The 15,246-nt window shown below is 26.4% G+C and overlaps 1 protein-coding gene across 1 annotated transcript; it reads left to right on the top strand.

Moving 5' to 3' along the window:
• The first annotated feature begins 10,695 nt into the window (after positions 1-10,695).
• On the top strand, positions 10,696-12,181 carry LOC120071632 (E3 ubiquitin-protein ligase PUB24-like). Its single transcript, XM_039023991.1, has one exon. The coding sequence runs from the start codon at positions 10,808-10,810 to the stop codon at positions 12,032-12,034; it is 1,227 nt and encodes a 408-aa protein (XP_038879919.1). The 5' UTR covers positions 10,696-10,807; the 3' UTR covers positions 12,035-12,181.
• The last annotated feature ends 3,065 nt before the right edge of the window (positions 12,182-15,246 follow it).

Below are 15,246 nucleotides of genomic sequence, written 5' to 3'. Positions count from 1 at the left end.
GCTTTATTGTATACTGAGCATGTTGTTGTTGAATTGTATTATGCATAATTGTTATTTAGAATGTATATCGTTTATATTCCGGTCACTGTGAAAATCGGAGCGATCTAACCTGATTCATGGAATTCTTTATTTTGAGTTCCTTCAGTCTCGAGTCTTGTAAGTGTGGTTTTGATAGTGCTTTGGTAATAAAACTGTTATGTTTTTACCATATACATGTGTATCTCTCCTCGACCTCTCTGTAGTTGAGTTGTATTGTGATGGTGTGAGTTAAAATTTCCTTTAGGAGTTCATCGAGCGTTTGAGTATTGTGTAGGTGTTTTCGGGCACGTTTACTATAGACTGGTTGAGTGTAACTTGATGCCACTCAAGGTAAAAGGGCAAAAAATTCCATGGTGGGATCTCCCTCGTGACACCTCCTACCCCACTATTTTCGGATTTAAGTGCATTTTAGGGCAATTTTCAGTAATATTTGCAAAAGTAGGGTAATTTACAAACTATTTAAAAATAGGGTTATTTTCTATCTTATTCCATTCATCTTATTTTGTCTCTTTGATTCCACTTTTGTATTTTTGTATTCAATTGCGTTTTTAGAATATATATATATACACTAGAAAAAGAATTATATAATGATTTATGAGTTGGTGTTGCAAAATTGTTAATTTGTTTTCCTAATAAATAAAAGTATAATTATGTAACTTCAACTCATAGAAAATTATATAAAAAATCAAAACTTTAATTCCATTGAATTTTTTTAAAAAAAAATTAAAAAAATGGAAACAAAATGTTCCATCTTTTCAACAAGACAAAGAAAATAATTTTTTTAAAAAAATCATATTTTTACAAATAATTTGTAGATTACCTTAATCCCCACTTTATCCCTTCACGCGTTATTTCTTTCTAGTTTCTTATCAATTAATCTCTCTAGAATTTTCTTTTAACATCATTTTTCTTCACACGCATAGCTAGTCTACTACGGATAATCATACAATTTTTCTCATGTTATATAAATAATAAGAATATTATTTGTACTAAGAAATAATTTTTATAGCTGGTCTAGAAAATGTCTATGGAGACAGATACACAGTTTATATTCAAAATCCTAACAATATATGTTAGTTTATTTGTTAAAGTAAAGATTAAAATATCGATATCTTATAAATTTATCGAGATTTTTTTTAAAAAAAGTCGTGAAGTTCTTTTTACATTTAAATTAAGTATAGATTTTGTTATTTCTTTTATGTTTGATGAATATTATAGAAGTTATCAAATTTAACAATTAAATTTTAATATTGATCACAAACTTTCGAATTTATAAATATACCGACGAAAATATAGACTTATGTTTAAAACCAATAAAAAGTAGTGTAACAATCTAAATATTCCATTAAAAGCCTTTGAAACAATAATGCAACCTTCCAAATAGAAAACTTCAACATTTAAAGTAAACATTACACTTTTTAGGTAAATGGACAATGGTTGACTTGACCAAGACTTGGTAATGAGTTAGAGTTTGAGTTGGGCTGGAACATATTTTGGGTGGATTTAATTTGCAGAAATAGTTGTATTAGAGTTGTTTTCAACTACAACCTATATTAAAAGGTTTTAATAACATTATCTTTAATGTCAGTTGTCAATCGATATTAAAGCCTTTTAATGTCGGTTTTAAATTAACATTAAAGCCTAGAATTTTTGTAGTGATTTCACAAAATATTTTTAAATATAAATTTTCAATTTTTGTTAAGTAATTTTTTTTTCTTCTCAAGTTAAAGCGTCTCACTCTCACTACTCCAAATTTCATCATGTTATTTTAATATTTATTTTTCTTAATAAGCATAGATCATTTAGTTATATTAATTTGTTTTCACATTGTGATCTGTATCAGATTATTCATATTTGTTTCATGGAGGATCTTGAAATTTTAAAACAAGAGAATTAAGTTGAGAAGAAAAAAAGTTTGAATATTCAACTACGGTTTCTTGTTGGAGAAGGTAGATAAAAAGAATTTTTAGATGATCGAAATTATAGATATCTAGTATCTTTAGATAATCATGTTTATTTGGTAGAGATATTGTTTTTACTTAGAAATGTCTTAAATTTAGATAATGTTCCAATTATGTCCTTACGATTTTTTATTAATTTATAATTAATTTAATATAATTTAAACTTATGTAACATACCTTTTTATCCATTTGATTTTATTTTTAAATTACTACTATTTATATTATTTTTAATTTCTCAACAAAATAATATATAATAATTTAAGATTTTTTATAAAATTAATATTAATTGAAATTTGAATTAAAAAACATTACTTAAAAAATAATAACTACAATATAACAAAAAAAATGATATATATGGTTGTCAAAATTTAATTTAATTATATAATACAAATAAAGAAGAGTGATATATATAAAAAAATGGAATGACAAAAAAGTAAAATGAAGATATCCTCAAAATAAAAGTATAAAAAAACTATATTTTAGAAGAGTATTATCCAACGATGACTAGAAATTTCCAAATGTTAGAGCAACTTACAATATTAAAAAAAAAAAAAAAAAACCTAAAGATTTTTCATCCATCCTAATTGGTGGGGCTTTTTTTTTTAACAAAATATTTAATTGGTTAACAAAAGTGGCCATGAGAGAGATTACGTATGTGTATATAGTGTTATTTGTGTCTAAAAAAAAGTGATGTATATTAAGGTAATTTTTTTAAATGCCAATATTTTCAAGTATCAATGATCAAAATTCATCGCAATCTATCATTATTAAACGGTGACATTTTACTATATTATTAAATAAGTTAGTTTATTTTCTTTATTTAAAAACAATCCTATATATTATTTTTTTTATTTGATAAAAGATAATCGTCAATTTCTTTTGCTAATTAAATGAAAAGTATTTTATGGTGAGATCTATGTGTGGCGTCTAAATTATTTCTATATAAATTTAATGCTATAGAGAAAAGCCAAAAGGTAAAGATAAAAAAGAAAGAACAAAATGTACACATAATATAATTGAATTTTAATACTTTTATTTGTATATACCTCATATAACAATAATGATATAATTTTGATTTTATTTGTTTATTAGTAAAAAAAGTATTAAAAAATTGACCATTAATTTGTAAGCTTGTTTAAAATCTCATTCTTAACAACAAAATGTGCAAAACAAATTTAGGAATTTAATTCTACACGTTAAATAATATTCAGTTTATTCACATTATTTATTATCTTAGAAATTTAAGTTTTATTAGATATGTTTGAAAATATTTTTAAATATAGTAAAATGTCACTGTATAAATTATGATAGACTGTAATACCACGATAGATTATGATAAAGCTATCTACCAGTGTCAATGAATGATGTGTATATCATTGATAAATAGTAAAATTTGACTATATTTATAAATAAGTTGATTTATTTATTTTATTTAAAAATAATCCTAATTAATACATACTTATTTCACATAATACAATTTTCAATTTTGTCAAGATTCTATTCTGATTTTTTTTTCTTTTTTTTTTCCTGAAATTTTATTTGGCTTTTTTCTCACCAGTTTTGTTGTTTTCTTCTTCATTCATTTTCTCTTCTTATTTTTCACATTTCTATATGTGAACTTTTTTTTTCTTTCTTTGTCTTTTTATTTTTTTTTTCCATTTTGTTATCTCATTCTTCATTTTCCCTTTCCCCTTACTCATCATTTTTTTTTTAGTTTTAATCCATTGTATAATTATTCTTCTATTGAATATATGTTTTGTTCGAGAAATTTGTACGGATGACCTAATTTTTGGGTCCAAAATGTCAAATGACCTATTTTTAAAAAATAATGTCAATTGACCCTCTACTGACATCATCGTCATACCAAATTGTAAACTACCCTTACTTCTTCGTTTTCTTACCTTTTTACTGAGAACCCACCAAAACTAAAAACTCTTCATTCAAATTTTTCAAGGCTAATGGCTTCGTATCGCTCATAAACTAAAAAACTCTTTAGAATCCATCATTTCGGCTTGCAAACGATTCTACTGCCGCCAACAAATCGAATCTGATCGGTAAATCTTTCAATATGTACTTGAAAATGTCTTACACTAATCGGTAATGGGGCTTTGTAACAAAAATGACTAACTTCATACTCTCTCAATCTTCATACTTGTAACAAAAATGGATAACTTCATACTCTCTCAATCTTCATACTTGTAACAAAAAACAATAACTTCATACTCTCTCAATCTTCATACTTGTAACAAAAAACAATAACTTCATACTCTCTCAATCTCGCTCTCTCTCGCAATCTCGCTCTCTCAATCTCGCTCTCTCTCAACATCTCGCTCTCGCAATCTTGCTCTCTCTCAAAAATTGGGTCATCCGTACAAATTTTCCGTTTTCTTCTTCATCCATTACGTTTTTCTAATTTATTGAAGCTACTTGAATTTTTTTTTCTTTTTATTCTAATTTAATTCTTCACTCTTTTCCTATAAAATGTTGTTTTAATTACTTTGTACACAATAATTACCATATACTATGTATATACCTCAATATAAATTCTGTTTAATTTATACCCCTTTATATGCATAATTTTTTTTTTTTTTTTATAGAAAATATCAATTTATACCCCTAAAATTTAGGTTGTATCGAATAAAATCCTGAATTAATAATTGTATCAATTTAAACATCAATTTTTTGTAAGTATATCATCAATTTACACTCTTTATTACGTTCTTTTTGGAAAATCTTAGTGTGAAACTTGTAGTTGTTATATCAATTAAATCCCTTATTTTTCATAAATGAATCAATTTAGACTCTTAATCAAAATTTACTTTGAGAATCGTCCATGTATTTACTCTAATCGTTCATTTTCTAAAATGAATATCAGAAGAAGTCTACACACGTTTGAGAATCAATACATGGATATTTTCAGAGGTAATTATAATAAAAGGTCTAAATTGATTGACTTATGAAAATATATGAGTTTAATTGACTCAAATCATAAGTTTCACACAATATTTGTCAAATGAATTTTGGATGAGTGTAAATTGATACATTTACGAAGGTTTAGGATTTAAATTAATTCAATTATTAGTTCAGAATTTTAATTGATACAACATTCAAAATTTAGAGGTATAAATTGATATTTATCTCAATTTTTTCACTCACATATACTAACAATTAAGATATATATCTTCAACTAAGAAGTCAGATTTAAATCTCTCTTCGCCCCCACCTTATGAAACTATAAAACTATATTATTGAGCAAGATACACAAGTAATATTGTCAAATAGAGATTATTTTAATTTTAATTTGGCCTTTATGTAAGTATGTATATGTTTATATATAATATATTGCTTTGACTGTTGATTGCTAATTATTAGAGAGTAAAGGAAAAAATAACTAATAAATACTAATAAATTGGAGTGTTCAATGGTTATTTTTGTAACAATACCAAAGAATCATGATCTCATCAAACTAGTGACATAAAATTCAAAAAATAATTATTCTGTTCAAAAGAGAGAGAACTTGTATAGTTTACCAAGTTTGTTTTTTTGTTTTTTTTTTTTTTTTTTTTTTTTTTTTTTTTTTTGTTTTTTTTTGTTTTTTTTTCTAGTTGTTAAATTCATATAGTTTACCAATATGGATTGATAAGTTATAAAATTGTAAATTTTTAGTCTCTAAGAAAAAGTTGTATATTTTTACCTAATACATTTTTAATAACTAATTTAGTAAATTGGCATATATTTTATTTTTTGAAGTTGAAAATTCAACATGTTGTGGTAAAAAAAATATATCATTCTAAAAGTACATTTATAACAAATCATACAAAATTAGATATATTTCGTTTGAATTCGTCATTGATATTTTACAATTTTTTTTATTTATTAAATGCTCTTGTTGTGTTGTTTTCTAAAATTTATAAAAAAAAAATTTATTGGTTTCAAATATATATAAAAAAAAATAAGTCAAGTTATTTACAAATATAATAAAATATCATTATCCATCGATGATAGACATTAATAGACATTGGTAGACATTTTAACCATAAGTATTTGATAGATGTTTATATCTATTAGTATCTATCAATGTCTATTACTGATAGATTACATTTTATTATATTTGAAAATATTTCTGACAATTTTACAATTTAAAACAATTACTTTAGAAATTTAAAAGTAGAATAAACTATCAAAATCCACACCTACTTATGTTAGATGGTTTCAATTTTCACTAATCTGTGTTTTTAGTTTTAATTTTGTCATTATCATTCTTCAATCAGATGAAAAAAGATCGGGTCAAATTTAAAAGATTAAAATGTGGAATCTATTTATTTATTATTTATTTTTCATATATAATTTAGGCATAAGTCTCTATTTAGCAATAAAACCTATTTCACATTTATATATAGGTCTAAGTACTACTCTAGGGCCTTGGTTGATATTAGTTTATGCATTTTTAAAATTTTCATTTTAATCTCTGTATTTTTAATTTTTATTATTTTGCTCAATATACTTTTAAAATTTTTATTTTTATCCTCGTATTTTTTGAAAAATGATTAGTTTGGTCATGCAGTTTCATTCTTATCTAACACTTTTCTATCAAATTTTTAGTATTACAGAGTTTTCTTTCTATATTTAAGATTTGTGTTAATTTTAAAAATAGGGAAATCCTCATTTTTTAGAAGTACATGAACCAAAAATAAAAATTTAAAAAGTACACATACAATAAAAATTAGCACAAAAGTTAAAAGCATACAAAAACCACCCTAAACATTTTAAAAGTATGGGAACCAAAATGAACTGGAACAAAACAAAATTAAAAAAATTGCAATAAGTATTTAAATCTTACATTTATTTATAAAAATACTAGTTTTAGATTTCATACTAGTTTTAGATTTCTACTTTCAACTTAACTAGCTAAAAGAAGCCAAATTCTAAAATTAACAAAATATCGATTTTTTAAGGTTTAAATACTACTTTGATTTTTATACTTTTGGTTTTGGTGCATTTTGGTCCCTCTACTTTTAAAATGTTCATTTTGGTTCCTATACTTTAAACTTTGGTTCATTTTGGTTTCTCTACTTTCAGAATATTCATTTTGGTCCTTGTATTTTCAACTTTGGTTTGTTTTAGTCTTTGAACTTTTAAAAAGTGACCATTATGTTCCTTTAAAAATGAAAATTAATGAGGGGACAAAAAATGATCACTTTTTAAAAATATAAGGATCAAATGAACCAAAGTTTAAATTATAAGGACCAAAATGTACATTTTACATTTTGAAAGTAGAGAGACTAAAATGAACTAAAATTGAAAGTATAGGGACCAAAATAAACTTTTTGAAAATATATAGACCAAAATGAAAAAAAAAATGGAGGAAGTAAAGTAGTATTTAAAACTTTTTTTACAAGATTGATGTATCTTTTCCTTTTTAGAATATTAATTACAATTTAAAGGAAGGATATAAATATTTGGACCTAAGAGTCTTGGAGTCAAATTTATAATTATTAGACATACTTGAGTTATTTTTTACAATTAGAAAAATGAAATGATGGGTTATAAATATGTTCACATCTTAATGGAATTTGTTTGTATGCATTTATAGGTAGCTGGTTTTCTTAAATAAGGATGCTAATGGGAATGGGTGACTTGGAATTATGTATATGTACATGAAGAAACTTTGAGCCACTCTTGTTGCCAAAATAAAAAAGCAAAATCTTATTTGCTTAGCTGCCTATTTGACAAGGTATGTAGGCCTTTTGTTGTTATTACTATTTTTTTTTTAATAAAAAATATATTTTTTTTTTGTGAAAATTAGTCATAATGTTTGTATAAAATACTTAAAATTCCAAATTCCTAAAGGAAGAGATAAGAAAAATGAAATATCACCTCATACTATGGAGGTAATTGTTCTAACTTATATACTCATGATTAATTCATTCTCTAATCAATGTGAGATTTTTTGTTTACATTTCAAACAATCACCCACTTGAACAATTAAAGTACCACTTTTAGTCTTCCCTCATTCATCCACTCCTGATCACCTATGAGAGCTTGCTTTTAACAAAGCTTAGCTGCTAACTCAGATAGAGCACATCGAATCATTTTTAGAATACATTTGGTGTTGACTATCTTTTGCATTCTTAATCTCTTCTATAGGTCAAATATCTACTCTTCTATAAATGAATTTGATAGAGTTATTGCTTACTTGTCACGTCAAGCACTTTTTTATTTGTTTTGGGATTCATCCACAAGACTATCACTACTTTTATTTGGAATCGCTAAAGTTCTAACCCACACGGTTAGGGGTGTTTGGCTCACTGACTTCATAAATTGGTATTAAATAACTCAGCTCTATCAAGTTCATCTGTATTCACTAGTAAAGTTTGCTCATTCATCAAGGAACTACATTTTCTCCCTCTATAATTAAGCACCCCATAGCCTCCTAAATTTAGACCACAACTCTGATACCAACAGATAAGGATAAACCTTCAACTAATTAAACTTAGTGAAAGAAATATTCAACAATAAACAAAAAGAACCTAAATACCCACAAAACTAAACCTCTTCCCATTAGTGTGGTGCTTAGAGTTAATTTAGAAGTATGTCAATATAATAATAACTCAATTGGTTAAAATATTATATGCTATTAAGTTAAGGTCAGATGTTCAAATCTCCACATCTACCGACCTATGTGGTTGAGCTAAAGAAAATTAAAATGAATTGTAGCCAAAATAAATGACCAAAATAATGGTATTTTAACCAAATAATAATAACAACAATTGAATGTGCAAATTTCACCACTAATTCAAAGTTTATGATTCAATAAATACTACACTAATATTAGTTAAAAACAATCTAAATTATTATATCCAATGTAACATACAAACATGCCATCTATTTTTTGTATGATAACAATTTTGTTTTTGAAATTTATGCATGTTTTTTTTAATTATATTTTGTGATTGTCACTTTTCTTAAAGAAATATTTAAATTTTTTGTTAAATTTTAAAATTAAAAATCTATTTTTTTTAAGTTTTCAGTTTGCTTTACAAAAATTGATAGAAAGTAGATAATAAAACAAGAAAACTTATAAAATAGTGTTGTTAAACTTATTTTTTTTAAACCAACAAATTAAAAATTAAAATTCCATTTAATAACCATTTGAATTTTAGTTTTTGGTTAACAATACATCCATCCATATGTTCCTTTATTTTGATGTCGACTTTTTTTTTGAACGTTTTCAAACGTCAGGTTAAATTTTATAAACATAGAAATAGTTTCTAAAAACTTATTTTTGTTTTGTATTTTGAATAAGAATTCAAAAATTTCTTTTAAGAACGTAAAAACTATATTAAAAAATTTGGAAGAACATAAACAATAATTTTAAAAATAGAAAATTGAAAGCCAAAAATATTCTTAATTATCAAATACAGCCTTAATTCTTTATATCTTTTCAATAAAAATTATATGAACTACATCTAGAACCCTTTAAAATGGGTAAATAAAAAATTTTGCAAGTTAGGTCACACACCTCTCTTGACTAGAAACTTGTGCATTTATTTTATAACATTCACATGTCATTAAAAAATAAGGTAAAACAAAAATTGTTAACATGAACTTAATTCAACTGACATGAATTTACACTATCAACCTCAAGATTTGAAGTTGGATTCTCCCGATCCACATATTTAAAAAAAGAAAAAAAAGGAGTTTATGGTGAACTTTTTTGCAAAATATTTAAAAGAGAGAAATCCTACCTCAATAGAAAAGTCATGGAGTTCCTAAAATTGAAATGGTTTGCTAACTTCAAGAAGGGATTAAAAAAGAATGGATTGTTAGTATAAAAAATTTGATGATTCTACTTCCATGACTTTACTTTCAAGGGAGTTTAGGTATATTAACTCTACTTAAATTTTTATTCTATATTATTTGGTCGTAGAGTAGGAAAAATGGATAATCATATAAAAGTTATGAGAGGGCGTATTTTTATAATTGGAATCGAGAAGATAATTCTGTGTAATTGTAATAATTTTTCACAAAATAAATTTTCATTTTGGTGAGGTTATTTCCATGATTTTATACATTTTACCTGCCTTCAAAACAATTATTAGAAATTTTGTAAAAAAAAAAGAGCAAAAGGAACAGTTGCAAATATAGCAATTAAGCCCAAAATATTAACAGATATAGCACAATGTAAAAAATTGCATATATAATAAAATTTAGATAATCTATAAGACGATAACAATGTTAGAAGCCTATTAGTGATAGACTATATTGTTAGCAAAAGTCCATCAATGATAACTATATAATTGATAAACTTTGTTATATTTATATTTTTTTAAAAATATTATTATACACTTAATTATTATCATTAATAATGATATCTATTGCAATTACCCCAAACAAAACATTCCAATCCCCAGTATAAGTTGGTCCACATTACTCTCAAAACTCTGAAAAGTAATGTAAAAAAACCCAAACCCCATAACATCAAAATCACATTTTTTCTCTGCTTTTACCATTCTTCAACCAATCAAAACTTTCCAAGTGGCAGTCAAAAAAGCAAGTTGGATCTGAAAAATAGAACGTTTTTCATCCAACCTCTCTTTTCCTATGGGTTGACTGTGGAATGATAATAATAATAATCATCACATTAATAATAGTATTCCACACATTGTATTGACTGCCAAAACCATTCTTCAATTGAAATTCTCTCTCCCCATTATATTTATAATGATGACCCTTCTCTTTTCTCTTTGCAACAAAATCATCTTTCTGTTTTCTTCTTCTTCATTACTTTTCTCTCTTCTTTCAATATGGAAGAAGTTGCAGTTCCTCCATATTTTATCTGCCCAATTTCACTACAAATCATGAAAGATCCTGTTACAGCCACCACTGGAATTACTTATGATCGTGAAAGTATTGAGAATTGGTTCTTGACCTCTAAGGATGCAATCTTTTGCCCTCTCACCAAGCAATCTTTGACCAAAGCTTCTGACTTGACGCCGAACCACACGCTCCGTCGCCTGATCAAGTCTTGGCTAGTTGAGAACGCCGGCCCCGGTGGCGGAGTTGATCAAATTCTAAATCCTAAACCACCTTTAGACAAAACCCGTCTCCGAAAACTCTTGCAGGATCTTTCGGTCGCCTCGGACAACCGCCTTCGCATTGAGGCCGTGAAGAAGCTTGAAGCTTTAGCTATTGAAAGTGACACTGCAAATCGAGGGAGTATGGAGGAAGTCGGCGTGGCGAAGGGGATGGTTTTGTTTGTTATAAGATGTTTTAGGGAAGGGAGAGTTGGTGGGCTTGAAGAAGCTTTGAATATTCTTAGTCTTCTTTCAAATTATTCAATTTCTGAAACTAGGGTTGTTGATTTTTTTGAATCATTGACTTGGGTTTTGGGATTGAAGATGGAAAATCACATCATTATCAAAAGCTACGCCGTTGAAGTGTTGAAGAAAGCAACCGATGTGGCTCCCTCCACCATTCTCACCCAAATAAACCTTGAGTTGTTCAAAAACATCACAAATCTCTTGAGAGAAAAGATCTCAAATTCATCTCTCAAAACAACACTCACAATTCTAACAAACGTATGCCCGTGGGGACAAAACCGAATCAAGCTCGTTAAAGTCGGGACAGTTTTCGACCTGATCGCACTCGAGCTTGAGAAGCCGGCGAAGAACATAACCGAGCTCATCTTTAATCTCTTGGCCCACCTATGCTCCACGGCAGACGGGAGAGCAGAGCTCCTCCGCCACGCCGGTGGCATCGCAGTGGTTTCGAAGCGAATACTTAGGGTTTCACCTGCAACGACCGATCGAGCGATCCAAATTCTATCATTGATATCAAAGCACTCAGCGAGGAAGGATGTTCTTTTGGAGATGTTGAGGGTTGGGGCAGTGTCAAAGCTCTGCATGATGATGCAATCTAATTGTGAAGGATACTTGAAGGAGAAGGCTAGAGAGATTTTGAGGATGCATTCAAATGTGTGGAGTAATTCTCCATGTATTGGAGTTTATGTGATGACTAGAGACCCTAGATAGCTTTCAAGGGTATGATTATTTTAAGTATAAGAATATGTTGTAATATTCTTGGAAGCTTTCCAACTTTTTATGAACTACTGTGAAATTTTGAGCAGTTGGGTATAAAAAGTTTCCAAAGTTTTAGTCCAATTATATGAAATTTTGTTACAACTTCTTTGTATGATATTGATTGTGATTATGAATTTGTTGGGATGGAATTTTTGTTGGATAATTAGTTATAGGGGAACGTTGGATTTTAATCGCTATGCCGATGGTTTTATTAAATAAAATGTAAATAAAAATTTAATTCAAACATTAACAATAAACTCGACCAAAATATCCAGTCTCTTGGGTAACTATTTATTATTATTTTTTTGAATAATTATTATTTTATAAATATAGCAAAATGTCACCGTTTATCAACTATAGATAGTGAAGACACTGATAGACATCTATCAGTATCAGTGATAGACTCTGATAGTTGTCTATCAATGTCTATTAATGTCTTATCACTAATATATGGTGACATTTTGCTATATTTGTAAATAAGTTGGCTCATTTTTCTATATTTGATTTTTTTTTAGTTTTTGAAAATTAAGCTTTTAAATTTTACTTTCACCTCTATATTTCTATATTTCTATATTATGTGTTCTTCAATTTCGATTAATATTTTAAAAAACTAAGTCAAAATTTGAAAACTACAAAATGTATTGTTTAGGTTTGTTCAGTAATAAATATGAAAATTTTCATAAATAGAAAAAATATCAAATTTTTTACAGAAATAGCAAAAAAAAAAAAAAAAAAAACACCGATAGACTTCTATCAGTCTCTATCAAAGAAGATTAAAATTTTACTAAATAGTTTCCCTTACTTTTTTTTTATTTTTGAAAATCCCCTTGCATTTTTTGAGCTTTTAGTTAATTTTTTTAAAATTAAGCCTATATAAACATCACTTCTACTTATAAATTTCTTGTTTTATTATCTACTTCCTACCAATGTTTAAAAAAAAATCAACTCTTTTACTTAAGATAGATGAAATCTATTATAAAAAAATCAAGAGAAAATAACCTTAATTTTCCCAAAAAAAAAAAAAAAAGAAAAACTAAAAACTAAATGCTTAACAAACGTGACTTTAAATATTTGTTTTTGTTTCTGGTTTTTGATTAAAAATTCAATTTTTTTTTAAAGAAAATTGAAAATTATGATAAATAAATGAGGAGAAAACAAACATGTATTTGAAAAAAATAGAAAACTAAAAGCAAAATAGTTATCGACCGGAACATAAGATTTTAGTTTTTGATTTTTTAAAATTAAGCCTGTAAATATCACCTATGAAGCACAGACACAGACGATACGGATACGATCAGATACGGTGGTTCATCAATTTCTAAAAAACTAAGATACGTGTACGTCTAAGGATGTGCCATTCTTTTTATATATATTTTTAATAAATATATTTCTAAAAAACAAGGATACTGACAACGTTGAAAATATATATATTTTTTCTTTAAAAAGATCTAGGATATAGATAAATTTAGCATACAAGTTAATAACAATAACACAAAATAGAATACAAACATTGAAATACAATACACACAAAAAAAAGAAGCAACATCTAAGATGTTGAAGTACAATAGTTAATAAAATCCAATAGAAAAGTGACTCATATTGCAAAGAAGATGAAGAAGAAGAATATTAGAGGGAGAAGTATGAAGATAAACGAAGAACTTCTTCATTGAATTGTTGAAGATATCCAAATGATTTATATTTTGGTGGACTTTGTAGGGACTCAAATGTGAAGATGGAGATTAGATGATTCTAGTCTAGGGTTTGGTCCATTATTTATTTATTTATTCCTTTTAGTTTTGGACTCGATTAGTGAGCTTTTTAAATATGTTGTCTAGTTTTAGATTGAGAAAGATTAAATGAGTTGCTTGTCTTTTTTCTTTAAAAAAAAGTACGCGTAGAAATAGATACGTCAAATCGCATGTTAGATACGTATTTGAGAAGTATCTGGAAGTATCGATATCCAATACATGTCTGATATTGCCTCACATGAAGTATTTGTGCTTCATAGAATATCACTTTCACCTACTGATTTCTCTATTTTTATTATATACTTTTTAATTAGGTTTATTCTCAAAATCCAAACAATGTTTTGAAAAAAGAAAAAACAAGGCTTTGTTTTTTAGAATTATATTTGGTTAAGAATTCAAAATTTTACAATGAAACACGTGTAAAACAATAGTAAGAAGATAAAGGATAATTTTCAAAAATCATATGGACTCTAAAGTTTCAAAACCAAGCTAAAAACCAGTGAATTTTCAATCCTAAAAATAAACTATAATCTAGTTAAAAAAAGAAAAGAAAAAAAACAAATCAAATTAAAATTTGAATCTCGAGTTAACGACTTTATACGATACACCAAAATGTTAGGGGATGTTTGGGGCAAGAGATTGATTATTATACTCTTAGGTTATTATAGTTGAGTTTTAATAGTTTACATTTGGGGTGTAGATTATTTTAGTTTGGATAATAATAGTATATATTTGAGGTGTAAACTATTTTAGTTTGAGAAGAAAATAGTAAACACTGTAGCAAAGAATAAAAAATGATGAATGTCAAATAGTAAAAACTACAGCAAATTGTAAATATTGTAGCAAGTGGGGGTTCTGAAATAGTATTTATTGTAGGAAGATATGATTATTATAATCTTATGATAATTTTTACTCCAAACGCCCCCTTAGATGTTTGGATCTATATATCCACGTACCCTCTAAATATTATTAAAGCAATATTAAAATATGTATATATATTATTCAACATGATCAAAATAATTAATACTCAAAAAATAGTTCATGCTAGTATACGTATGGTTAATTACAATTTTTAAAATAATAGTGATTACAATAATAACCAATAATGGAAAGTATGAAATTTCAAACAAATCCATAAAATTATATTACGAAGACCAAGTAAAAAACTAAGTATACTTAGCTTTCTATATATTTAATACTAAATGAATACTTCAGGCTATTGACTGTAAAATTAAAATTAATTAAAAAAAATGAACTTCCAATGTTTTAATCCGTTGTATAAAATTATTTTATTACAACTTTGTATGATGATTGTGACTATCCACTTTGGTCGGAACTACTTGGATATTTAATTATAATCAAAGGGAGTTTGTGGATCATGATAAGATTATATCAAAGATTTGCATTGAAGTTCTT

The sequence above is a fragment of the Benincasa hispida genome, chromosome 2, assembly GCF_009727055.1.
Source record: "Benincasa hispida cultivar B227 chromosome 2, ASM972705v1, whole genome shotgun sequence".
NCBI lineage: Eukaryota > Viridiplantae > Streptophyta > Magnoliopsida > Cucurbitales > Cucurbitaceae > Benincasa > Benincasa hispida.
The sequence above is the reverse complement of the archived record's forward strand: the minus strand, read 5'-3'. Positions and strand labels throughout refer to the sequence as shown.

Excerpts from the sequence above, each read along its gene's own strand:
- LOC120071632 (XM_039023991.1), top strand. The coding sequence starts at position 10,808 with ATGGAAGAAGTTGCAGTTCCTCCATATTTTATCTGCCCAATTTCACTA.